This window comes from Balaenoptera ricei, chromosome 19, assembly GCF_028023285.1.
Source record: "Balaenoptera ricei isolate mBalRic1 chromosome 19, mBalRic1.hap2, whole genome shotgun sequence".
Lineage (NCBI taxonomy): Eukaryota > Metazoa > Chordata > Mammalia > Artiodactyla > Balaenopteridae > Balaenoptera > Balaenoptera ricei.
In genome coordinates this window covers 36,809,065-36,835,168 of record NC_082657.1, presented here as the reverse complement: position 1 = coordinate 36,835,168, position 26,104 = coordinate 36,809,065, and the positions used below count along the sequence as shown (strand labels likewise).

General features: G+C 43.0%; 2 protein-coding genes across 4 annotated transcripts in view; one reads left to right on the top strand and one right to left on the bottom strand.

Moving 5' to 3' along the window:
* Window positions 1–13,778: 13,778 nt before the first annotated feature.
* Window positions 13,779–25,783, top strand: PRSS54 (serine protease 54). Its single transcript, XM_059903756.1, is given in 6 exon segments — window positions 13,779–13,817; window positions 13,819–13,867; window positions 16,223–16,394; window positions 20,865–21,123; window positions 21,721–21,852; window positions 25,238–25,783. Coding segments are annotated over 6 exon segments (1,194 nt in total). The 5' UTR covers window positions 13,779–13,781.
* CCDC113 (coiled-coil domain containing 113) overlaps window positions 18,026–26,104 on the bottom strand; it is a 37,086-nt gene continuing 29,007 nt past the window's right edge. For 2 of the 3 annotated variants that reach the window (XM_059904285.1, XM_059904286.1), the window contains one exon: window positions 21,498–21,785. The gene's annotated coding sequence lies outside the window, so the exon portion shown is untranslated. Of the gene's footprint in view, window positions 18,106–21,497; window positions 21,786–26,104 lie in introns of those variants that run through there. The other variant, XR_009498982.1, reaches the window with a different exon arrangement.

The window sequence follows — 26,104 nt, the reverse complement described above, 5'->3', positions numbered from 1 at the left end:
AATGTGGGCCCAATGTTACCAGATATTTTAGGTTGGTTTTTTTCTTTTTTCTTTTGAGAGAAGTCAGAAATCCACTATTTTATGGGAAACCTTTGGATTTTTTTAATTGTTGGAAATAATTCCAGTTTTATTCACTACTACGGGGTCCAAACTGAATTCTCAGATGGGCCAGTTCCAATCTGCAGAGTTCCAGCCAGTCACCTCTGAGTGACAAAGAGGCCGTGTGCATGGTGGGAGGCGGTAGGAATGGGAGCTCTTCACGTGTGTACAGATGTGCAGGCCTGCATGTATGTGTGTGCATGTGCATTTTATGGTTGTCTCCAGTCCTAAGCAATGAGAGAAGAGTGGGTTTCCCTGGAACATTTGGTTTTCATCCTTCCCCTCCTCAGTGGCTGCTGAGGCATTGGTTGTATGGGATCTGGGCCACTAAAGATCCGTCACATGGGGTCACTGCCTCTGCTTTTGGCTGCTCAAAGCTGCATCGGAGACCCTGGTCTGGGAGGTCTCTAGGCCCAAAATTCCAAGATGAAGTCCAAACCTCCTAGTTCCCTCTGCCCTACAAATCTTTGAAGCCTGTGTGCACACAAACTCATGCCTCCCTTGGACTTTTCTGTCCTTCTAAATAGTAGGCAAGATTTTCCTTCTCACACAGACTGCAAACTGGTGGTTGCTGATGGAATCTGGCCATGGCTACCCCCTTAAAATAGGGTCCCTGTTCTCCAGCCCCACAGTTCCCACTGCTCCCGATTCACCTCCACTACAACTACAACGCTGACAAATATCAGTGGTGTTTTAGCATCAAACCTGTCTTGTTGTTTTCTCATAGTCGTATAAGGAGGAACATGAAATAGTTTTTGTACCTAAGTCTCTATCAAAAATTAGGAAATGGAAGATCAATGGACAAGGTTGCATGTTTCATGAAAAGTGTGAGGGTGTATTTCTTTGTGGAAGTGGTGAATATTCCTTTCTGTTTAATATGCAAATAAAATGTGTTTGTATCAGGAAAGTGCAACTTAATGATTGCATTACAAAGTAGGCCATAGTAAGAAGTACGATTGGCATCTATAGAAGATCAGTGATGAAGAATTGATGAAAATAAAAGGGATTAAAATTTCAAAAAGGTTTGATGTTGAATGGAATGTGATATTGAATGGAATGGAAGTGATGCTGCGGTGCAACTGTTTTATAATGTGTGTCACCCAGTTATGGACTGCAGTGGGAGAATATCACTGCTTGTCAGTGACTGCTGTTGTTCTTATTGGGGTTTTTTGTTTGTTTTTTTGGCCGCGCTATGCAGCACGTGGGATCTTAGTTCCCCGACCAGTCTTAACCACTGGACCACCAGGGAACTCCTCTGTTGTTCTATTGTTAAAGAGACGTTATTAGGCAATAGTCATTTACCAGACATGTAATAAAAATTCTTAGGCGTAAAAGATACTCCTCCAAGCACAAGACCAGTATATCAGTCAAGTTTTCTTTGGTCAGAAGCAACAGAAACTGCCTCTGATTCTTTCTCAGTAAAGAAGATTGCTGGTGGGATCTGAGTTAGTTTACAGAAGATCCGGATGTCCGGGAGGAACCCTCAATGTGGCAGCCGAGCCAGCAGGGCCTGCCCTTGGCCTGGCCCAGTGGCTCCAGCTGTTTTGGTCTTTCTGCCCTTTGGCTCAAGACTTGAGTTCCAGGGAGGGGAGGATCTGAGGGGCCTGCATGGGGCCACAGATCCACCCCTGGGCCTGTGAGGATACCAGGCCTGTGCGGTGTTATAGCCCCAATTCACAAAAATGAGGGGATGGCTAAAAGAGGTTCTGTGAAGTATAAAAACAGTGATGAAAAATAGAAGTGTAAATACTGTAATTCAGAAAAGGAGTGGCTGGAACCCAAGTTGATTCACTTCTGCTGGGATAAATAATCTGAGAACATGATGAGTTTCAGAAAGCAGCCAAAAATCAAAGTGAAGAAAACCAAACAGCAACAAATAAATCCAAAAGTGAAATAGGAAGTACCACGATGACTACCTGGAAGTTACATTTTGCTCTACTAGGAGTCCGTGGGTCCAGTTTCTAACCTGTGGTCTGCGGTAAAGCTCAGGCCTTTTCGGTTTTGAGCATCACTGCAGATTGGGTGGTCTGAGGAGCCTCTCATTGCAAAACAGCGCAGAGGACACACCCTGTGACTGATCTTTGCTCCTACAAGCTTTAGGAGAAGATTTCAAGAAAAGTGAGCTGAGGCCTGAGCTGTTAACGCGGTTGCTTTAGAGGCAGGTGCTCTCAGCAGCACAGCTGTTATAATACTTAACTGGCAGAGAGGGTGGGAAGCCAAGCCACAGTCCCTGCTAGTGGCGCCCTCTGGTGGCCAGAGGCAGAAAGAAACTCTCTGGAAGAAAGGGTCTCCAGATTAGATCCAGAGGACACCCATAGATGATGAAGAAACTAACTCCCATCATTAGGAAGACACTGGGAAGGCAAGCCACTTTGTCCAAGAGTTAGCTGATAACACAGAAAACATATTTAGAGTTCCTCCGCCTCTTGAATAGCAGATCCTGGAATTGTCAGATACCAAATATAGAACAGATATACACGAAATGATTAAAGAAATAAAGGATGAAATGACAAAGATGAGGACCAACAAGGTACAATGAGAAACGGAGACCTTAAAAATGTGTATGCACAGAACTAGAACAAAAAATTTCACAATTTGTATGGAAACACAAAAGACCCCGAATAGCCAAAGCAATCTTGAGAAAGAAAAACGGAGCTGGAGGAGTCAGGCTCCCTGACTTCAGACTATACTACAAAGCTACAGTAATCAAGACAGTATGGTACTGGCACAAAAACAGAAATATAGATCAGTGGAAGAGGATAGAAAGCCCAGAGATAAACCCACGCACATATGGTCACCTTATCTTTGATAAAGGAGGCAAGAATATACAGTGGAGAAAAGACAGCCTCTTCAATAAGTGGTGCTGGGAAAACTGGACAGGTACATGTAAAAGTATGAAATTAGAACACTCCCTAACACCATACACAAAAATAAACTCAAAATGGATTAAAGACCTAAATGTAAGGCCACACACTATCAAATTCTTAGAGGAAAACATAGGCAGAACACTCTATGACATAAATCACAGCAAGATCCTTTTTAACCCACCTCCTAGAGAAATGGAAATAAAAACAAAAATAAACAAATGGGACCTAATGAAACTTAAAAGCTTTTGCACAGCAAAGGAAACCATAAACAAGACCAAAAGACAATCCTCAGAATGGGAGAAAATATTTGCAAATGAAGCAACTGACAAAGGATTAATCGCCAAAATTTACAAGCAGCCCATGCAGCTCAATATCAAAAAAACAAACAACCCAATCCAAAAATGGGCAGAAGACCTAAACAGACATTTCTCCAAAGAAGATATACAGATTGCCAACAAACACATGAAAGAATGCTCAACATCATTAATCATTAGAGAAATGCAAATCAAAACTACAATGAGATATCATCTCACACTGGTCAGAATGGCCACCATCAAAAAATCTACAAACCATAAATGCTGGAGAGGGTGTGGAGAAAAGGGAACCGTCTTGCACTGTTGGTGGGAATGCAAATTGATACAGCCACTATGGAGAACAGTATGGAGGTTCCTTAAAAAACTAAAAATAGAACTACCATACGACCCAGCAATCCCACTACTGGGCATATACCCTGAGAAAACCATAATTCAAAAAGAGTCATGTATCAAAATGTTCATTGCTGCTCTATTTACAATAGCCAGGACATGGAAGCAACCTAAGTGTTCATCGACAGATGAATGGATAAAGAAGATGTGGCACATATATACAATGGAATATTACTCAGCCATAAAAAGAAACGAAATTGAGTTATTTGTAGTGAGGTGGATGGAGTTAGAGTCTGTCATACAGAGTGAAGTAAGTCAGAAAGAGAAAAACAAATACCGTATGCTAACACATATATATGGAATCTAAGGAAAAAAAAAAAAAAGGTCATGAAGAACCTAGGGGCAAGACGGGAATAAAGACATAGACCTACTAGAGAATGGACTTGAGGATAAGGGGAGGGGGAAGGGTAAGCTGTGACAAAGTGAGAGAGTGGCATGGACATATATACACTACCAAACGTAAAATAGATAGCTAGTGGGAAGCAGCTGCATAGCACAGGGAGATCAGCTCGGTGGTTTGTGACCATCTAGAGGGGTGGGATAGGGAGGGTGGGAGGGAGGGAGACGCAAGAGGGAAGAGATATGGGAACATATGTATATGTATAACTGATTCACTTTGTTATAAAGCAGAAACTAACACACCATTGTAAAGCAATTATACTCCAATAAAGATGTTAAAAAAAAATGGGTATTCAAAAAATAAAAATGTTTCTTTGTTGAACTGAAAAAACCTCAAGAGGATGGTTGAGTAGTAAATTAGACACAGGTGAAGAGGGAATTAGTAAACTAGGATGTGTATCCACAGTAGTCACCCAGAATGCAGCACAGTGACCAAAAGATACAAATATAAACAAAGTGATAATAAGAGATGTGAAGGACAGAATAAGAAAGTCTAACATATGTCTACTTGGAGTCCCAGAAGTAAAGAATAGAGAGCCTGAAGAAGAGGCAATATTTGAAAAGATAATAGCTGAGCTCATTCCAGAATCTATAAGAAAACATAAAAACACAAAGCCAGGAAGTACAACATACGTCAAAAAGCATAAATAAAAAGAAATTCATGCTTCAACTCACCTTAGTGAAAGCATAGTACACTCAAAACAAGAAGGTCTTAAAAAGGGCCAGAGGGCTTCCCTGGTGGCGCAGTGGTTGAGAATCTGCCTGCTAATGCAGGAGACACGGGTTCGAGCCCTGGTCCGGGAAGATCTCACATGCCACGGAGCAGCTGGGCCCGTGAGCCACAACTACTGAGCCTGCACGTCTGGAGCCTGTGCTTCGCAACAATAGAGGCCACGATAGTAGAGGCCCACGCACCGCGATGAAGAGTGGCCCCCACTTGCCGCAACTAGAGAAAGCCCTCGCACAGAAACGAAGACCCAACACAGCCAAAAATAAATAAATAAATAAATTAATTAATTAAAGTTAATGGGTTATTAAAAAAAAAAAAGGGCCAGAGAGAAAGGACAGATAATTTATAAAGAAACAACAATTAGGTTGAGGGGACCCTTCTCAAAGCAATGGAATCTAGAAAACAGGGAAAAAACACCTTCTGAGGATCGAGGGAAATAACTCTCAACCTAGAATTGTGTGCCACCAAAACTGTTTTTCAAGAAAACAAATGTTTTCCTGAAATGCGCATTAAGAGATATTTACAGACCAGCAAAACCTGATAAATTTTTGTCATTAAGAAATCTGTACTAAAGAAACTTCTAAAAGATGTTCTTTGGGGAAGAGATACAAGATGTAGATATAAAGTCTAAGATACAAAAAGGAATAGTGAGCAAATAATATAATAAATATTACTTAAATGCAAACAATCATTGAATAAAATCACAATCATAATCTTAATAATTTAAAAAGTATAATGTATGGGGTTAAAGAAAAAGCTAAAATATAGAATGATAATAGCATGTAAATCATAAGGGGGAGATTAAAATGGAAGCATTTTAAGGTGGTAGTATTATCATGGGGGAGCTAATATAAAAATTGTTAGAGGTGATGAAGGTAAATGTGCGTGGTGAAGTAACTTGAGTGGTACCCTCTACAAGATTAGAAATAGAGTGTAAAAATTTCAAACCAGTAGCAAGGAAATGTGGAACAGACAAAACAAAACATAAGCCAAAAAGGCAAGAAAGAAGGGGGGAAAGCACAGAAAAAGCAGGACAAACAAATTTTTTTAAAAAGGAAGACAGTAAAAAAATTCCAAATATATCCATAATCCCAATCAATATAAAAGGAGTATACATGCCAGTTAAAAAGATAGAGATTGCCAGATTGGATTCTTTTTTTAAAAAAATCCAACAATGTACCATTTATAAGGGATATATCTGAAGCATAAGGTTACAGAAAGTTTAAAAGTAAAAAAGTAAAAGCATGGAAAAAGAAACATCAACAGATAAAAAGCAGGCATAGTTATACTCATGTCAGATAAAATAAACTTTAAGATTAAAGGTATTATTAGGGATAGAGATAATAAATATAGTCAAACATATTATTCATGAATTCTATATTTGCAAATTTACCTACTCATTGATCTTTATTTTAACCCTAAAATAAATACTTGCAGTGCTTTGCAGTCATTTTCAGGCAGGCACAGAGTGACAAAAAATTTGAGTCACTCAACACACACATTCCCAGCTGAGGCTGAACAAGGTCATGCTCTGCCCTCCTGTTTTAGCTCATACTGTAAACAAGTATCCTTTTTGTTGTCTATTTAGTGCCGTGGTTTTTGTATTTTTGTGCTTTTTGTTGGTGATTTTGCTGTTTAAAATGGTCCCTAAGTGTAATGCTGATGTCTAGTGTTCCTCTGTGCAAGAAGGCTGTGGTGTGCCTTATTGAGAAAATGCATGGATTAGATAAGCTTCATTCAGGCATGAGTTATAGTGCTGTTGGCCACAAGTTCAATGTGGCCACAAGTTCAAAAAAAAAAAAATGTGGATGTTTAAAAAAAAAAAAAAAGTTTCTTACTATATACTAGGCCACAGAGCAAGCCTCAGAGATTTTGAAGAATCGTTATTACACAGATATTCTCCAACCAATTGGGTTAGAAGTGGATAGTAAAAGTTAAATAAAACTAGTCATACATTTGGAAATTTAAAAACACACTTGGGTTTCCCTGGTGGCGCAGTGGTTAAGAATCTGCCTGCCAATGCAGGGGACACAGGTTCGAGCCCTGGTCCGGTAAGATCCCACATGCTGTGGAGCAACTGAGCCTGTGCGCCACAGCTACTGAGCCTGCGCTCTAGAGCCCACTCTCTAGAGCCCATGAGCCACAACTACTGAAGCCTGCGCACCAAGAGCCCATGCTCTAGCAACAAAAGAAGCCACCGCAATGACAAGTCCATGCACCGCAACAAGGAGTAGCCCCCGCTCGCTGCAACTAGAGAAAGCCCGCAAGCAGCAACAAAGACCCAACGCAGCCAAAAATATATAAATAAAATAAATTTTAAAAAATAAAAAAATAAAAAACCCCACACTTCTAAGTAGTTCAAGAGTCAAAAAAGAATCATAATGGAAATGTAAAAATACTTAGAGATGAATGATAAGGAAAGCACAAGGTATCAAAACTTAAAACTTAAGAGATGCTAAGAAAGTAGAACTTAAAGGGAAATACGAAGTCTTAAATGCTTATTTTAGAGAAGAGGGCAAAAAATTCATGAGCTGAATGTCCAGCCTGAAATTTTAGAAAAAGAAAACAAAATAAACCTAAAGAAGGTAGAAGAAAACAAATAATAAGTCTAAGGGTAGAGAATAATAAGCTAGAAAACAAACATACAAATTAATAAACCAGTGCTAGTACTAAAAAAAGATGTTAGCAATAAGCTAAAAAACAAAGATACAAAGATACCAAAAAAAAACTAAAAAAACTCTAAAAACAAAAGACAAAGAGATCAACAAAGACAAAAATTTAGTCTGAAAACACAGGTAAACTGGAACTCTGGAGAAAGTGATAAAGAATAGACAGAGGCATGAATAAACAATATTAGGAATGAAAAAAGAATGTTAACTTTTACAACAGAGATTTTAAAAGATAGTGAGTACTATAGTCCTTATGCCAATAATTTGAAAACTAACAAAATGAAAAAGTTCCTAGAAAAACATAACTTACCAAAGCTACATCAAGATGTATAGTCCTAGGAGCACTAAAAAAATTAATCAGCTTTAAAACTTTCCCTGCAAACACCAGACCAAGGTAGTTTTCAAACGAGTTCTGCAAAATTTCAGAGAACAGACCATTTCTATCTCCCAGCTAATTCCACAGGGCCTTAAAACTGATACAACAACAAGAAAGGAAAATTATAAGCCAATCTAACTCTCAAACACAGATGCCAAAAGCCCTATATGAAACATTGGCAAATAGTAGTGTATAAAAAGATAACATTAATCCTTGAAATTCAGAGTGGTTTAATTTGAGAAATTCTGTATGCTTTATTAATCACACTAACCAATTCAAGAAGAAAAACCATATGATTATCTTAATTGACGCCAAAAAATTATTTGATAATCTTCAATCCCAGATTTTGATTAAAACAAAACAAAACCTAGAAATAAAAGGGGAGTTCCTTAACCTAATTAAGTAAATCTATTTAGCAATCCATTATCATATATTATTCTAAATGAGGAAGTGTTAGAAACCTTCCCTTTGACCAAGACAAGGATGCCCGCTATTACTGATTCTATTCAACTTTGTACTGGAGGTCTCAGGCTGTAAGACAAGAAATGAAAGGCATAACAACTGTAAAGGGAGAAACAAAACTGTCATTATTTGCAGGTGATATAATTCTTTACATGGAAAATCCGAAAAAATCTAAAGGTAAATTATTAGAAATAATGATGGTTTAGAGGGAAATGGTTAAAAAGAATAATAAAAGAAGACATCATTTAATTGCAACCAAAAAGTGTAAGATACCTAGGAATAAATTCTATCAAAAGATGTGCAAGACCTTTTTGCAGAAAATCATAAAATTGTACCTAAAAATCTTAAAGGAGATCTAATTAGATTGAGTGGTACATTGTGCTCATGGATAAGAAGACTCAATATTGTAAAGATGTTATATTAGCCACAGATTGATCTATTGATGGAATGCAATTCTAATCCAAATCTTAGAAGGTGTTTTTTGTTTTTGTTTTTGCTTTTTTGTGTGTGTGTAAGTTGCCAAGTTGATTCTAAAAAATACAAAAAGCTAAGAATAGTCAGGACATTCCTAAAGGAAAAGAATTAGGTGAGAGCACTTGCCTTACTAGATATAGGGCTTGTACAAAGCTATATGTATAGCTTTGTACAAAAATATATAATATATATTTTTTGACCACGCCGCGAGGCTTGCAGGATCTTAGTTCCCTGACCAGTGATCGAACCCGGGTCCTCGGCAGTGAGAGCTCAGAGTCCCAACCACTGAACCGCCAGGGAATTCCCTATAATATTTCAATACTATAACACTATAATATGATATAATACTATAATAAAATTGTGTGGAATTGACACAGGGACATAGACAAAACGACCAGTGTAACAAAAGAGAGAGCTCAGAAACAGACCCAGGCACAAATGAAACGCTGATATATGTCTGAGGTCACACTGGAGACCTGTGGAGAAATAATGCTGGCACAACTGAGTATCCATGTGAGAAAAAGTGAATCTATACCATGCACAAAAAAATTCCAGACAGACTGAGGACTTACGTGTGAAGAACAAAACTCGAAAGATTTGAGAAGATGATATAGTAGAATAGATCTCTGATGTTGACCTACGGAAGGGTTTCTTAAACAAGACAAAAGAGCCCTAACTGTAAATGTTCATACATTTGACTTTATTAAAACTAAAATTGAGACCTCTGTTTATTCAAAACACCACAAAGAAATCAAAAGTGAAAACAAAGGCCACAACTGGTAGAAGATATTCACCATAAATACAGTGAACAATATTCAGAATATATTAAGAATTCTTACATAGCACTAAGAACCCAACAGAAGGCAACCCAACAGAAAAAAAAGGGCAGAAGACACAAGCATTAACTTGTAGAGGCAATAAACATATGGGAAAGTATCCTCAACATTATAATTAGGGAAGTGCAAATTAGCAATGAGATATCATTTATACCTATTGGATTGGCCAAAAATTAAGGCTGACAGTGGCAAGTGTTGGAAAGGACATGGATTGGCAGGGACCCATATACACTGCTTGTACGAGTATAAATTGGTACAACCACCCTGGAAAACAGTCTAGCATTGTCTTCTAAAAACAGGTATATCCTAACATATCATCCTCTGACCTAGCAACCCTACATCCAGTATACACAGCCTAGAGAAACTCTTGCCCATGTACTCAATATATAGTTTAAGCATATATACACATGGATAAACTTATTACAAAACAAAGAGCAAGAGAATGAGAGAGAGGGCAAATACAAGATAATGGTAATACCTAGCTCTTGTGTTGTGTGGTAAGTTTGACTTAAAGAAATATATCTGTTAAATGTTCCTTTTAAATTAAATGACTTAAAATTGAAGGTTTTCATTCGGGAAATTTACACTGACACAGCTACATGTGGTACAAATGTTCATTATCAGTCTGTCTCAAAGATTGTTGATTGGGTAATTTGATTTTCAGGGGCCAGCGGCTAATGAAATGTGTTTCATTTTGATAAAAATTGAAAAAATCTTGCATACAAGTTCTCTATTTAGGAGTTAAGGACATGGTAAACCTGATATTCTATTTTAAATCTTTCTAGGAAGATTTAAAACATTCTATGGATGATCTCTTTCGTGAAAAACTTGCAAATCCAATACAGATATCTGAAAATAAAATTTCCAAATCATGGCATGACACCATTAAAATATTTTTGTCATTTTCAAACAAGCACAATGACCTCTTTGGTATATGTTATAGATTTTTTTTTTCTAGAATGAGGGCATTATAATGCTTTCTTGAATTTAAAATTCCTGCTTTTTTTTTTTTCCCTAAGCAGAGAAGATATCTAAATGGCAAAAGCCTGATTCAAAGTTATGCTCTTCATAGCAGACATCATACCATGATTGGGAAGCCTTCAGTGAGCGACATTAATGAAAAATAACTCAAAAAGAAGGCAGCATGAGCTAGCAACAAAATTCCTGTTCAAGAGACCTTGTAGGATGTTGTCTCGGTATAGTAGAAAAGTCACCCCAAGCAGGTGAGCAATAACTATGACATATTTGGGTGAGTAGATATTTTGCTTAACAATTCAACAAACCAGGGATGAGTAGGAAGCAATGCTTGGAAAATGGGTGGTACATAAATGAAGAAATGCTTGATATTTTTTGTCCTGTCAATTTCACAAGAGATTTCTGAAGTGTGGTAAAGCTCTTATTGGCATGTTTAAAAAACATTTTCCAAAGCTGCAATGGGACATGAAGAAATATCTTCCAGAGGGAAAAGAAGCCAAGCGGACTAGAAATCCAACCATCACTATCTCTCAGAATGAAACTTTCAACTTTCCAGAAGAAAATTTCAACTCCCCAGGTTTTGAGCATGGTGGGCAGGCCCCTGAGCACCAGAGAACAGTCATCAGTGAAAAAAATCTCTCCGTGATTTTAGAGTCCACGTTCAATCTGAATACACTGAACTGAATAGCTGACGGAGCCCCCAGAACATGCTGCGACTTCAGACGTCCTTTGAGAGTTAGGATTTTCTAACTTAATGTAAATAAAGAGTAAAAATAGAAAGTGACAGGTTGAAAAACTACATATGTTTCATGCTGTCACTGTCCTGGATATGGAGCCCTTGGTGTAAGAGTGAAAATGAATTTCCTCTCAAAGATATAAAATAAAAATTTTATTATTATTAACCTTAAAGAATTAAATAATTATTTAAAACGTTGTGATGAAGTTTTTAAAAATTTACCTAAAGTTGGCAGTCTGTACTAAGTGGCCCGGAGAGGATGAAAATTTGAGGCCCACCGTCTGTTAGGTCTGCTCGGCCCCTGCAGGATTCTGATCAGGCCTTTCTTATCGTGGGTTATGCTAGATCCTTCCTGTGAGGAGACAGAGTGTTTCTGGTGGTTCGCGCATGAGCTCTTTTCATGAAGAAATTTAAAGAGGAATCTGGAGAGAGTCAGGGTCTTGGGCACTAACCTCAGCATCTCCATTCTTAAAGAGCGGACTTTGACTTGGCCCCAATCACTGTTTCTACTTCCGTCCCCTATAAAGGTAGCACGTGGTCCAGGCTGAGAAATGCAGACTTGGAGATCGGTGACCCTGGAGTTGGAAGGATCTGGGTTGGAATCCTGCCCACGTTTTCCAGGTGTTCGGCTTTAGGGAAGTGACTTTCCCACCCTGAGGCACTCTGTTTCCAACTGGAAACTTGGGTAATTCCCTCATCCTGGCACAGTGATTGTGAATCCTGAATGAGAAAATGTGAAAGCTCTTTGAGACCTGCAATGTGGAGCATACTGAAGGATCAACAGCTCCCATCTCTCCCACTGCCAAAAATCTTACTGATTCCATTCTCCCAGCAGAAGCCAAGCCCTGCTCGGTGCTGGAGGTGATAGAGGCTGGCGAGGCACACGGGATGGGCGTCAGGGAAACCGTGAGGGGAAGGAGATAGTGGCTCCTCTCGAGTCGGGCTTCGCTCTCTATCCAGCCATCCTTCACCCATCAGCCATTCATCTGTCTGTCCAATAAGTGCCATTTACGCACCTGCGCCAGCAGCCTGCGAGCCCTCTGGTTCCGTGGAGTTACATCTCACCACAACGTTCTCAACACTTTCCTAAAGTCCTGGCATTTGTGCTGAAGCCAGAGCTGTTCGTAGCGGCCAGAGTGCAGATCCGTCTGGCCCGGTGGTCTGGCAGGGCCCTTCTGGTAGCTCCACGTGGACCCACAAGCTGTGGGAGCTGAAGAAAACTGGGCTGAGCCTCCAGGAAACCACAGAGGGAGTGTAAGAATGTTGTCGGGGATTGGAAAAACCAAACCCACCCAAGTCGTGGGCTTCCTCCGTCCAGTCAGACAAACTCATGTAGACACAGGGCAGGTGCTGAGGAGGCAGACAGACCACGGCCACGACTGGACCGGACTCTGTGATCTAGCGAAAGGGATGCCATCTCAGCCAGACTCGGGGAGAGCCAGGCTTCCAGAATAGCCCTGCCAAGTTTAGGAAACAGGCAGACTTTTCATCCCGGCTCCTCCTGCGTCCCCATGTCCAGACGTTTGCTTGGTGACACCATGGTAACTATGATGCCACAATGGAACATTCTTCCCAAGGTGGTAGCAGGATCCCTCTGTTGAGCTCTGCGGTGTAAGGTCAGGGTGAGTTCGTTTCTCCTTTAGCAGGAGCAGTTCACGGAAGAACTCTGAGAACCATCCTGATGACAAGAAACACTTGGTGTCATGAGCAGAACATGGTGACTGAGGACGGCATGCACCGGTTCCTTAGGCTCTTGTGCATTGTCTGAGGCGAGGGTAGGCCTGGTGGTGGGGCTGGTGGAGGAGCGCGCCTGGGCTTTGAATTCCAGCTCCACCACTCGGCAGCTGTGTGACCTTGGGTGGGATTCTCAATGTCTCTGAGTATCAGTTTCTGAATCTGTAAAATGGGAATGATGATAGTGTCCACCTCACAGGGTGACTGTGTGAATGAACTGGGTGACATGCTGGGGCAGTTACTATGTAAAAGGATGAGCTGCCACCAATTAGAAGAAATTCTAGTAGAGTTTAGCAGGAGGGGCAAAATCAGGGAAGGCTTTCACGGAACACCTGCTTTTTGCTTTCAGCAGCATTTTATGGCTACAGAGTTAAGGCTAGGGTTGAATTCCACGAGTCAAAAGATGACCCTTTTCTGAGACCCGGCTCTGTGGGAAAGCCGGAGACCCTGGATTGTGGAGAAAACTGACCGGCATGGCCACCTTCTTTCGCTGAGCCGTCTTACACGTTGCCGGCTGAATAGCGGGGCTGGGCAGCTGGTCCCTGCCTCTTTACTGCAGGGACCCAAAAAATAGGGATGTGACAGGTCTGTTTCCCATGTCCTGGAAGTTTTGTCAGTGGAAAGGAAAAGAGGCAGCGACTCTGACGCTGCGGTGAAATCACCACCCTGGGGAGGAGAGGAAAAGCCCATGCGTTTGCTGTTCTGTGTTCACAGCTGCCCATGGTGTCTGCTGCGGCTCTCTCTGGGGATGGCAGCGATGAGAGGGACGCTCTTGGTGCTGTTCTACGTCTCCCATGCTTCTGCCAGTGAGTGGGCTTCTCTCTTCCTTCCCAACTTTAGCTGATCATGTGACATGGCAGGGGGAATCATCCCGGAAGAGGAAATGGTCCTTAATGTGCAGAGAGGGACTCAGGCGGGGTAGGTGACTCACGGCATTTTGCTCTGGGCAGCTTGCGTTGGTGGTGGGAACCAGGAAGAGAGTGGGACGTGGGGCGTGGATGTAGGAAACTGTGGCTTCAGCAGCCTGGTGTCAGGCCTAGTCCTTGGTGAGAGTACGGTTAGGGGGACAAGCCTTAGGCCATGGAGAGGCCCCCTGCGCAGACGGGGTTGGCGTGATGCCTGCCTCCCCACTCACAGCCCTGCCCTGCTCTTCCGGGGGCACATTCCCCGCGCTCCGTCAGGTGGCGGACATCCTTCCTGAGCCGGGGTGGGGGCCCCGAGATGCGTCTTATGCACTTGGGAACCGGGCCTTCCCTGTGTTTCTACTTCAGTATTGTTCCGATGAAGCCCTTTATCCTTAAACCTTATTGTTACCTCTAAACTGACCCCCAATTGCAGGGCCCGGCCCAGGAACAGGGAGGTGCCTGAGAGGCTGCCTGGCCTCAGTTGGCAGAAGTGGCAGCTGCAGTCCCCTCCCCGACCCCCAGGTTGTCCAGGACTAAAATTCTGGCCTGGAAAGGGGAAATGGAGGGGGGCACCAGACTAAAGCAGGCTCTGCCCCACCTTCTGCCACCCCAGCTGGCTCTCTCCTGTCTTCCTGGAGTTAGATGGGGGACAGGAGAGAGCTTCCCGTGCACGCACACACACACATGCACACGCCAAGAGGACCGCCCCACCTTCCAGGCCTCCTCCGTCTCCTTGCAGCCCAAGGAGACAAAACACAGATAGGGCCTCTCTCCACTCCTAAAAAGCCTCAGGCAAGGGACCTGGGGCAAACATTTCATCTCTGAGGCAGATTTCCTCATTATATCCTGGCTGTTCAAGAGTTTTATAAGGACAAATGAATCAGCCAGCTAGAGCTTTGAAAAAGCAAAAGTCATCACAAACCTGTAGGTTCTTCGTGGGTTAGGAAGAGTTGGTTAGTGCCTCGTTCACCACAGACTACCAATGTCCTGTGAAAAAAAAAACGGAATTCTTGTCTTTGGTGATCCTGAAGCACTTGGTGGCCTTACAGACATCATCTTGCTAACAACCCGCTCTTGTCACTGTTTCAGCAAAGACTCCAAGTGTCAACTCATAGAGATGTTTGATCACATGATGCCCTAGCATGGCGAGGTCTGCTGTGGTCCTTTAATGACTATACTGAATGTTCAGTCAACTTCAGCATCATGGTTTGGAAACTCTCTGTCATTGATGCTCACCTCAGAGGTCACCTCCTGGGGGAAGCCCTCCCAGACTTCATGTTCTGGGCAGAATCCATGCCCCCTCCTCTGTATACTCCGGGCACTGTCCCTTGTGTCACAAGTCTCTCTGAATGCTGCCACTCTCCAATGTGTCTGTCTCCCCTGTGCACTGTGACGTCCCCTGGGGCGGGGACAGGATCCTGAAATCCTTCCCTGCCAGCCCAGCCCCTAACTCAGCAGGGCTGCATGTGCGGATGGATGAATGGCTGAAAAAGAAGCCACCAATGACCTGACTTTTTCAGCTGGTGCTACCCACCATGTGACACACAGAACCCAGGGCCACCAATTTAGAAAAAAAGCACTGGGTACTCATGCAGTGGCTATCAGAGCAGTGGTTTACATGGGGAAAAAAATGGAATTGTCCACTAGGCTTAGCACTATCAGTCATGGGGACACAACACTCCTCTTGTGACAGGCGTGTGTTACCCCACTTCTCATAAAAGGAAACTGAGGCCCAGACAGAGGAGTGGCTCTCCCCAAGTCTCAACACATAGGGGCCAACTGGACTTGGGACACTGTGTCCAGGGACTTCCTGAAACACTAGTGGTTCTCAACCCCAAGTACACATTCGAATCTACCCTGGGGAGCTTTTGGAAAACATCAATGCCCAGGCCTCATCTCCAGGGGTCCGGGAGGGGCTGGGCAGCAGGCGGATGAAATGTTCAGTCAGCTTGAGAATCCCTATACTCCACTCTGCATAGGCGAGGATGAGAAGGGCACCCCTGGTCCACGAAGGAGGCCGGGCACGGGGACTCATTGGGACAGGGCACGTGGACTAGGGAGGGAGACCCACCAAGGGTCTTTTATGGGGAAGAAGACCCACTAGGAAAATAAACGTGGGTGGTAGAGTTAGTGGTGACCAAGACAGAGAGCCAGAAAAAGTGGGGAACCAGCAGAAGAGCGAGCGGGTCCTGGGGTCTGGTGCGGCGGCCGCAGCCCCAGGCCTCCAGCTCCTTGCCCCTGCACAACCCCCTGCAGCTTGCGGCATCCAGAAAAGCAACCCTGTGGAAACTTCCGAGGAGGGTCTGGTGGAAGACGAGGAGTTCCCGTGGGTGGTGTCGCTGCAGGATGTCCAGTACACACACCTGGCCTTCGGCAGCGTCCTCAGTGAGTTCTGGATCCTCAGCATCGCATCTGCCTTTCAGAACAGGCCAGTACCCCTCCTTCGGAGTCTACGCGGCCCACCGAGGCGGAGTGGGGGGGGGGGCTCTGTTTCCTGCTCAGCTTGGGGAGGCCTGGAAGGTCGATGCCCAGTGACAGGGCAACAGGGCTTTTTACCAGCGCAGCGCTCACTGTGAGTTTGGGGCTCCTGAGGTCACCAGTTGCCAAGGTTGGCGCAGTCTGTGTCTCCTCTGCTGTGAGGACTGCCAGCTGCACAACTGCAAAGTGAAACGCTTGTTTCTCCATCTTCTACAGGAAGGATATTTGTTCCCATTTTATTACAATCACAAAGGCACTAACTCTTTTTTCTTTTTTTTGACACTTTTTTTTTTTTTTTAATTTTTTTAAACATCTTTACTGGAGAGGCACTGACTCTTGATACTAGAGGTCCCTATTGCTTATCTTGTTAAGTGAATTGATAGGAGCCCTTACCTTAACACACTTACCTCAGGCCTTAACAATGTGACTGCCACAAATACATGCAGGTAGAGAAAAGACTTGAAGGAAATACGCAAACACTTGAGGAGTGCCCATCTCTGGATGCTCAGAATGCATGTGATTTGTTTTCTTCTTTGAACTTCTCTGTATTCTCCAAATTTTTTACAATAAATGGGCATTCTCTTAAACCAGAAAAAGAAAAAAAACCTATATATGCTATTAAAGGAATAACTTTTTTTGGTAAAACATCTCACTTTCTGACCCAACGATTTCACTTTTGGGTATCAACATTAAGGAAATAATTTCAGCCACTGGAAAAGTTTTATGCACAAAGTTGTTCATAGGATGATTAATTACACACAAAACACTGGAAGTGTAATGTCTGATTATCATGGATAAGTAAATTATGATATAGTTAACTATTTTATAGTTTATAATATGTTATATATGATACATAGTATATAACTTCTATGTATAATTACATATAGATCTATCTATTCAATATATTATATAGATATATATATGTGATATATACTATATATAGTATATATTATACAGTATATAATATATACTATATATAGTATACATACTATATTATATTATAATTTATAATTATAATTTATAAATATATAGTATATTATATAATTTATAGTATATATACTATTTATACATTATATATTATATATACACATATAGAGTATGGGGGGAGAGAATATAATTACTATAACTGGCCAAATACATTATAGTGTAAGCCCTTGATGAGATATTGTGCAATTGCTGAATTTTTTTAACATATGACTTGTATTTTTTAATTAAAAATACATGTATTTAAATGAAAATACATGTAATACTGTGATGTTCATGAGGAACAAAAGAGTGTATAATGAAAATCAGCTCCTCCCCTTCCCTGCCCTTCAGTCATCATTTCCCTCCCTTGAGCCATTTCTGTCACCAGTTTCTTGGGTGTTCTTCCTGAAACACTCCATGCACTCATGGATATCTATATACCTATAGGTCTATCTATATTGACTCATATCTATTGACAGAGAGAGAATTTTCTTTCTCCCCTGTATTAATCTGCTGGGGCTGCCACAATGAAATACTACAGACAGGGTGGCTTAGACAATAGAAATTTATTTCTTACTGTTCCAGAGGCCTGGAAGTCCAAGATCAAGGTGTCAGCAGGGTTGGTTTCTCCCGAGGACTCATTCCTTGGTGTGTGGACAGCCACCTTCTCCTTGTGTTCTCCCATGGCCTTTCCTCTGTGTGCACACATTATTGCTGTCTCTTCTTCTTATAAGGACACTAGTCCTGTTGGATTAGGGCCCCACCCTATGGACTAATTTAACCTTAATTACCTCCTTAAAGGCCCTATCTCCAAACACATTCACACTGGGGGTTAGGGTTTCACCTATGAACATGGGGGGACACAATTCAGTCCATACACCCGCCAATACAACTAGTAACACACCATATACATTATTCCACTCTTAGCTTTTTTCACTCTGTCATGAATGTTGGGTGATCCTTTCTTATCGATACATAGAAAGTTACCTCATTATATGCATCAGTTAGCTGCCCAGTATCCCATATGGATGTACCATAACTACACAGTCCTCTAATAATGGAAATTTGGGTTGTTTCCAATCTTCACTAGTAGCAAAAAATGCTGCAGTAGATACACTTGTACACACATTATTTCACATACATGGAAGTATATTGTTGCCTGAATAACCTAAGAGTGGAAAAACTGGACTAAATCTTGATAGCTGTTGCCAACCAGCCCTCCAGAGAGGTTCTGTTTTCTGTGTAGTGTTTTCATTACTGCTATTTTCTATCTGGTCTGCTGTTTTGGTTTTGATTTCCTCTCTGACTCTGGGTTTTATTAAAGACCATTTAAAAATATCCAGGTGATAGGGTGTTTTGTTTTGTATTTTAACATGATTTAAGTTTGAGTTAGACTGCATGGTGATCTATTAAGGAATTTGTTGATGTTATCTTGGTGGTCTACTATGTGGTCCATATGAATATTTTCCACAGGTAAATTAAAGAGCTCATTTTCTGTCCTTGGAGTACAATTTAATATATAAAATTGGGGCAGGGAGTCTACTTGATCTATCCTAGGCTGACTGAGGTGAATTACAAACTTCTGGCTTTTCCTCTTCCTATTTCCTGGAATTTAATTCATGAACATTGTATCACTTGCTGCAGATATTTATAAATGAACTCTTCACTGTAGACTGAATTCCTTATCATCATGAAAAGCCTTTCTTTGTCTTGTTGCACGCTCTTCTGCTCTGGTGTTCAGAATGAAGCTCCTGCTTTTTGTTTTTATTTTAGACTGTTCTGTTTTTATTGCTTCCTGTTTTTCTTTTCATTATATGGCTTTGTTTTGTATGTCTCTTCTGACAAATTTGGAAAGTTTGAACTTGTGTTCTCGTGGTCATCTTAGAATTATAATTTCATGGAAGACACACAAATCTTCTGTTTCTCTCTGGATAGTCCTCTCTAGATTCTATTGTGGCTGATGCCAGAATTCCTGTCTTTTCACTTCTTCCCTCATTCTTCATGACCATCCAATTTTAATAGGTTATTTATGTACTTTAATGTTTACCTTGATTCTTATATATATTTGTACACCCTTGTTATTTCATATATTAGCTATAAATAAATAATAGTTTAGACTCCCATAAAAGATGAGAAAATTGGTGTATACACCTACCTCTGCTGGTTTACACCACTATTCCAATCTATAACTTTAAAAGTTTCTCTTTTAATTTTAGACCCATATAATGAATTCCACACTTACTGACCGTCCCTTTGCTGGATTTTTTCCATTCAACACTGGAATTGGCTAAAATTTGTCTTCAAGTAGTTTCTTTTCTTTTTTTTTTTTTTTTGGCCACGTTGCACAGCATGTGGGATCTTAGTTCCCCGACCAGGAATCGACTGTGTGCCCCCTGCAGTGGAAGTGCAGAGTCCTAACTACTGGACTGCCAGGGAAGTCCCTCCAAGTAGTTTCTTAAAGGGCTCCCAAGAACCATATTTCCTCGAGTTTTACATATTCAGAAATGCTGTGCTGCCCTTAAATCTGAACAACCACTTAAGTGTAGAAGTCATGGATCATGCCTGCTTCCATTTGAAGAATTAACAGGCATTCTCACCCTCACCACACCTCGGCTTCTGGTATTAAATCTTGCTGTGGAGAAGTCTGAAGCCATTCTGATTTTTTCCTCTGTAGGTGGGAGATCACACATCCTAGTATTCCCCGGGAGAGGCCTGGTTTACACCTGTTATCCTATTGTTAGCATCTTCACTCTCACAAGTTCCCCAGCTTAGACAATAAATTAGAGGACAAACTTAAGATGACTTAATCTGTTTTGTGTGGATGCCCAAGGATTCCTTCTTTGTCACTGAAGTCCAGCAACTTCACTAGCCATGCTGGATCTCTCCCATTTGCCCCTCCAGACCCACTCGCTACTCTTTTCCACTCTGCTGGGTCCCAGGAGGCTGACTTGTGTGGGTTACACCAATGGGCGCTCTTGCCTTCTGGGTTCCAGCTGGGTTTGGCCAAAGGGAGCACTGGCAAGAGATGAGAGGGAGGAAGGAAGTGAGGTCAGGTATTCCCCTGACAGGTACTGCAGACTGGATGCCTCCTCCAGCCAAGGGACCCACTCCCCATAGCTCTGTCTGACCACTCCCTCCCACCAACACCCTGTTGTTGCCTCAGCAGAAAGCTGCATATGCCACCAGGAACCCAGCATACTGCACTAGTCTCTGTGATTTCCCTACATCCTGCGAGACCTTTGTAAAGAGTCCCTTTATTAAACTTTCCTCAGTTTACCTTATTTGAGTGTGTCATCTGTTTCCGGCTGGGAGCTGACAAGGGTACGTCTCAGTGTTGATCACTCTGTATTGATTTTTCCCTAGGATATGGAGTACGCTTCCACACTGTAGACACACAAGTCTTATTTCTGGAAAACTTTCTTGGCTTCTCAAGATTCCCTTGCTCTCTCTCCAGGAAGGACGCTGTTGCTATAGTTGGTATAGCTCAGATGGATGCAAAACTGATTGCTCACAAAGAATATCCAGTCAACACCATCATCATCCATGAGGACTTTGATAATAAAACAATGAAAAATAACATAGCCCTCCTGAAGACAGACACGGCGATGCAGTTCAACAACCTGGTCCGGCCCATCTGCTTCCTCGGCAGAAAGTTGCAGATGCCACCAGCCTTGCAGAACTGCTGGGTGGCAGGATGGAATCCCACATATGCAGTTAATGCCTTCCTTCTCCTAGAGGGGGCTGTGTGTGTGCTAGCAGTGGGGGTGACTGGGATGAACCATTCTAGGGCTTAGCTCAGTAATTCAGGTGGCCTGAGGTTCTAGAGCTGGGCTGGAACCCTCACTTGATCCGTCAAGATTCCCAGCGCTTGCCCTCTTGAGACCATTCTTACATCTGGTCCTTTTTCTTCTATTCCTACACCAAAATTGGAAGTACATGGGCAGCAGGCAGCCTGAAATGAGTGCAAGGTTACCGAGGGGCCAGGGGACATTATTTCCTGAACCAGAGCTGACAGTCCTCTTGTCTGAGCCATCCTTGTTTTCTTTTATTTTTGGGAAACAAACAAGGAAATGCATTCATTCTCTGTAGATGTGGAGGACGGGTGAACATTTTCTCTGCCTATTTTCACATTCAAGTTCAAAGCAAAGGTAGTTTTCAGTAAAAACTGAGACACAGGTTTGGATTTCTGTGAGGAAAAGGGGGTTTATCAGAACATTTCCTACTCACTCCCATCTGGATATGTGAGCTGTAGTTGCGTTGACTCGGGGGATGTCTTCTTGTGAATAATTCTCGGGCTCTCTGTTGTCCAGACAGGAAATCACATGACGATGAGTATCCTGAGGAAAATCTCCGTGAAGGACATCGACTTGTGTCCCTTAAACAAAATCGAGAAAACAGGATGTGGCAATCACATAGAGATGGAAACTGATGCCGTCTGCTTGGTAAGAACGCGCTGGAACAGAAGCTACAGGCTGAGAGTAAGCAGTGGTCACTTCATGGGGGGGCCTCAGGACTCCCCCTCGCTGGACTGTGAGCTCCGTGAGGGCAGGGACTGTCACCTGGGATTCATGGACGTCTCCAGGGCGAACAGCACTTGGCAGGTAGCAAGTGGTCGATAACAATCTGCCGAATGGACTAACCAGTCACCGTTTTCAGTGTGACATGACTAAGCATGGCTAAGTCGCATGTTTTTTCATTAGCTAAAAGTTTGAAAGAGTGAGTCCAAACCACACATGCAGATATACGCTGAGCACGCCTACAGCGGGCGCTCGCTGTATTCGGCTTCTTTGGAACCCAGCCTGATGCTACTGTTCATCAGTTACCGGGTTTCTTTTTCCCTGTAAGAAGCCCTGCCCTCTACCTGGATGCGGGCTGTCCAGATGTGGCTGTCCTACCGCCTCAGGAAAATGTGCAGAATTCACAGACACCTGTCCAGGCCCCCTCATATCTGTATCTGGAAAAAGTGTGGCTTACCAGGGCCACACAGTTAATAAATCTTAAAGGCGAGAACTCAGGTCTGCCAGATTTCCAGGCAGAGTTTCCCTCCTCTACTCTAAAATTGTCTAAGACACTGATCAACCACTTTTGTCGAAGTAACCTTCAGGATTCCCTGATGGGGAAATTTTTTTTTCCAGAGGATCTAGGGAAACTTTTTTAGAGAAAAGGGAAAAAATACATATGTGCAGACAATTCTTTCTCAAAGTCATGTTATTGCAAAACCATGAGGGACTGCCTTTCATCAGGAAATAAGTTTGCCCTTCTAAAGCTGGTTCAATGTTTATCTAGTGTCTACATTGTACTGGGCTCTCTGCCAGGTGGAGGATTGTAGAAGCTTCTTAAATTACAGAATGTGTTAAAATACAGTAGAAGATGTAGCTACTTAACAAAATCCTGCCATCAGCCACTCCATCAACCTAGTACCACACTTCATCAAACCCAGGATGCTGTCAGGTGCAGAATGCACCATTATTTTATGTAACACTGAGAAAGAAAAAACGCTGCCACTGAAACTCTGGAATCCACTGATTAAAAGACACATCCCATTTCAAAGATGCTAATTTTTAAGAGCATCTTAAATTCACTGGAATATGAATTTAATATAAATGGAATATCATTTACCCTCTAAATGATCACCTCTTTAAACCATCCACAAAGGTCAGATTGGTTTTTAACTGTAGCACACCTGTAGACAGTCCTTTGTTTTTTAAGAGAATTGTGCTTGCAAAAAAAAAAAAAAGGTGCCTTGTCTACCTAGGATCCTTCCTAGGAAATGTGTTCTAGTGTCCAGAGGTCCTCAAAGCCACACTTCTCACATGTAGAATAAGCTACCCAGGTTCAGTGCCTGCCCTAATGGGTCCTCAGAAACCCAACAAAAGTAGAATCGCTCTGAACTCACCCCTCCTTTTTTCCCACAACTGTTAGGGCTTTTGCTGGATGTCAAGGTTGAGGATCACGCAATGAAAGGGGGTCGCTCCCCTGGGAGATGAGGTGGGGCTGGAGCACCTGGTACTCTTTGTCTCCATTGCTTGAGCTTCAGAAGTCTCAGCCTTACACGTTATGGGGAAGAGAAACAGCAATTTGCAAAACCACACAATAGCCAGGGATGTTGACCGCACAGTCATTTGTCAAAACTATTTGTCCTGAATTGCATTCTTTTTCTTCCTCAAGCTGTAAAAGCACAGTTAAAACAAATTGGGAGTGGGACTGGTGAACGGAGGGGAGACCACTCCATCCTCAGCCGGAGAACCTCTGTGCCCCAGGCAGACACAATGAGGTGCAGATAAGAGCCTGTTCACCAGTCCTAGGAGGACCAGCCAGAGCTCAGGGATGAAATCTCCACCCTCTGCTGTTTGGCAGCATGGGATGCAAACAGTAGAATATGAAAAACTGAAAACATCAAGAGTTCCACACTCAAGCACCCCCTTCCATCTAATGAGAAGCACACACAGAGCGAAGTCTGGAATGTCATCCTCGTGTGTGTGCAGCTGTGGGACAACCAGGGCATTATGGCAGCCTTGCAGAGCATGCCTCCCGTGGCCCTGCTTGCAGAAGTGTTCTTTGCTTTTCCCATTTGCCTGCATTTCTGTTCTGGTGTGGCCTCCTCAGAAAAAGGAGGGTTCAGTGAAAGAGGCTGCATGTGTGTAGAAACCCAAGAAAGCTCAAACACCCAGGACTGGGAATGGGCAGGGGCTGAGGTGACCACTGTTTTGCCTCTTGAATTCTCACTGTTGGGTCTGTTCAGATTGTTTCCCATTGTCAGCTGCAAGCCCCCTCCATCCATGCCTCAGTCCACACAGTGAGAGCAAACTGTGATCACCCAGCCTGTCTCGTCTGGCACGTCACATAGATCAAAGGTAGCTGGCCAGCCTTTGATGATAAACTCCCTCTTGGACCAAGATGGACCACAGGCTGGTGCTGGGGGGCAGGTATTCCTTTAAGAAGAGGCCTGGGGGCGGGGGGTAGGGTGGAGGACAGGTAAGGTAAATTATACCTAGTAGCTATCTTGTTGCTTTTCCCACATTTCTCAGTTTTTCACATAAAAATGATGGCCTTTTCTCCACACCAGGGTAATAGCAGCTAATTGTTTACTGAGGGCATCCCGTATGTCAGGCACTGTGCCAGGAGATCTGCCGGTGTTACAGGCACTAACCGTGTTCCCCACATTAGCTCAGAGAATTAGCTAACCTGCTAGGGTCACATGTCCAGCCAAGTGTGCCGGACTTCTACCCAGTCACCTGAAGGGAGATAAGGTCTGTGTGGCAGAACTCCCGAGGCCCAGAGGACTGCTCCTGAGAGCATGGGCCAGGGATGGGGGGCAGGGTACACTGGCAGGCAGCTGCCAGGTTGGAAAAGCTGTGAACCCAGCCCGGCAGCATGTGCTTCCTGGAAGTCTGACTGACCCTAGCAGGACTGTGGGTAGATGCAAGCAGCTTAAATGAAGGATGGAAACAAAATAGGGAAGAGAAGGAACAACGGGAGCATTCCAGGCCAGAAAGGAACAAAATAACATTTGAGGAGTGAGAAACCAAAAGAGAGGGAGGATTTATTCAAAGTACTGGAAAGGGGCAAGAAAATGAAATGGGATCCAGGAAGCTACAGGCAAACTGCAGGAGCCTACAAATAATTTGTATAATGAAAGGAAAAGTCATCTTGTTGGAATTTGTGGTGGAGGTGGCCTAGATTGGAAATATTATCCTATAACTTACCCCATTTCCAGTGAGAACCAGTGTAAAACTTTTCTAGAACAGATAGTAAATTGCACAGGGACAATATTAAAAAAGAAAACAAGTTTTTCTAAGACCTGAAGCTTTCTGTCCTTTGTCACAGGGGGACCCAGGAAACCCAATGATGTGTGAGCTGAAGGAATTGAATCTGTGGGTGCTGAGAGGAATCCTGTCTCAAGGTGGTGAGAAATGCCCTGGCCTGTTCCTGTACATCAAGGTGGAAGACTACAGCAACTGGATCACGTCCAAGACCAAGAAGACCAGCCCTCCCCTGTCTTCCTTCCACCACTGGGAAAACCCGATTCCTTTCCCCAGCCACTCATCACGTGATGTTGTGACACAGAAAAAACATGCTGGGCTGAGCCAGGTTGGACGGTCCCAAACACACTTCCAAGGACAAAAAAGGGCCACCGTGCATTCATGGTCACAAATGGCAAATGGCACTCCAGTGAGTCTAGACTTCAGGGAAAAGGGTCTGAGGGAGTCAGACAAGTCTGAGGTGGCCATCCAACCCATGTACTATGACTACTACGGTGGGGAGGTTGGGGAGGGCGGGTCTCTATCAGGCCAGAACAGGTTACATCAGCCCCAAGAAATCACCTTATTTTTCTCCGTGCTTGTTTTCTTTGGTACTGGCGTCTCAGTCTAGGAGCTAACCTTCCAAGCGGAAGAGAAAGCTCAGGATGCTGAGTGCCAGGCATTCACCACGCTGTTTTGGTGTCTCTTTTTGAGAGCTGCACAGCTGGGCTGCCACGGACAGGCCCACAGTACAGACTGGGCTGGCTCTCCCTCCTCTGTCCCACTCCCACATGCGGGAAGGTCATTTTCATGTGTGCTTGTGAACTAAACGTGGGCTAACAAGTGTCAAACCATTAGAGTGCCCTGTGGTTCTTTCAGTGTTTATGGTTCCCGGAGCCAGGCTGTGAAAACACTCCCCAGGGGGTCGATGTGGCCTGGGAGGTGACCAGCA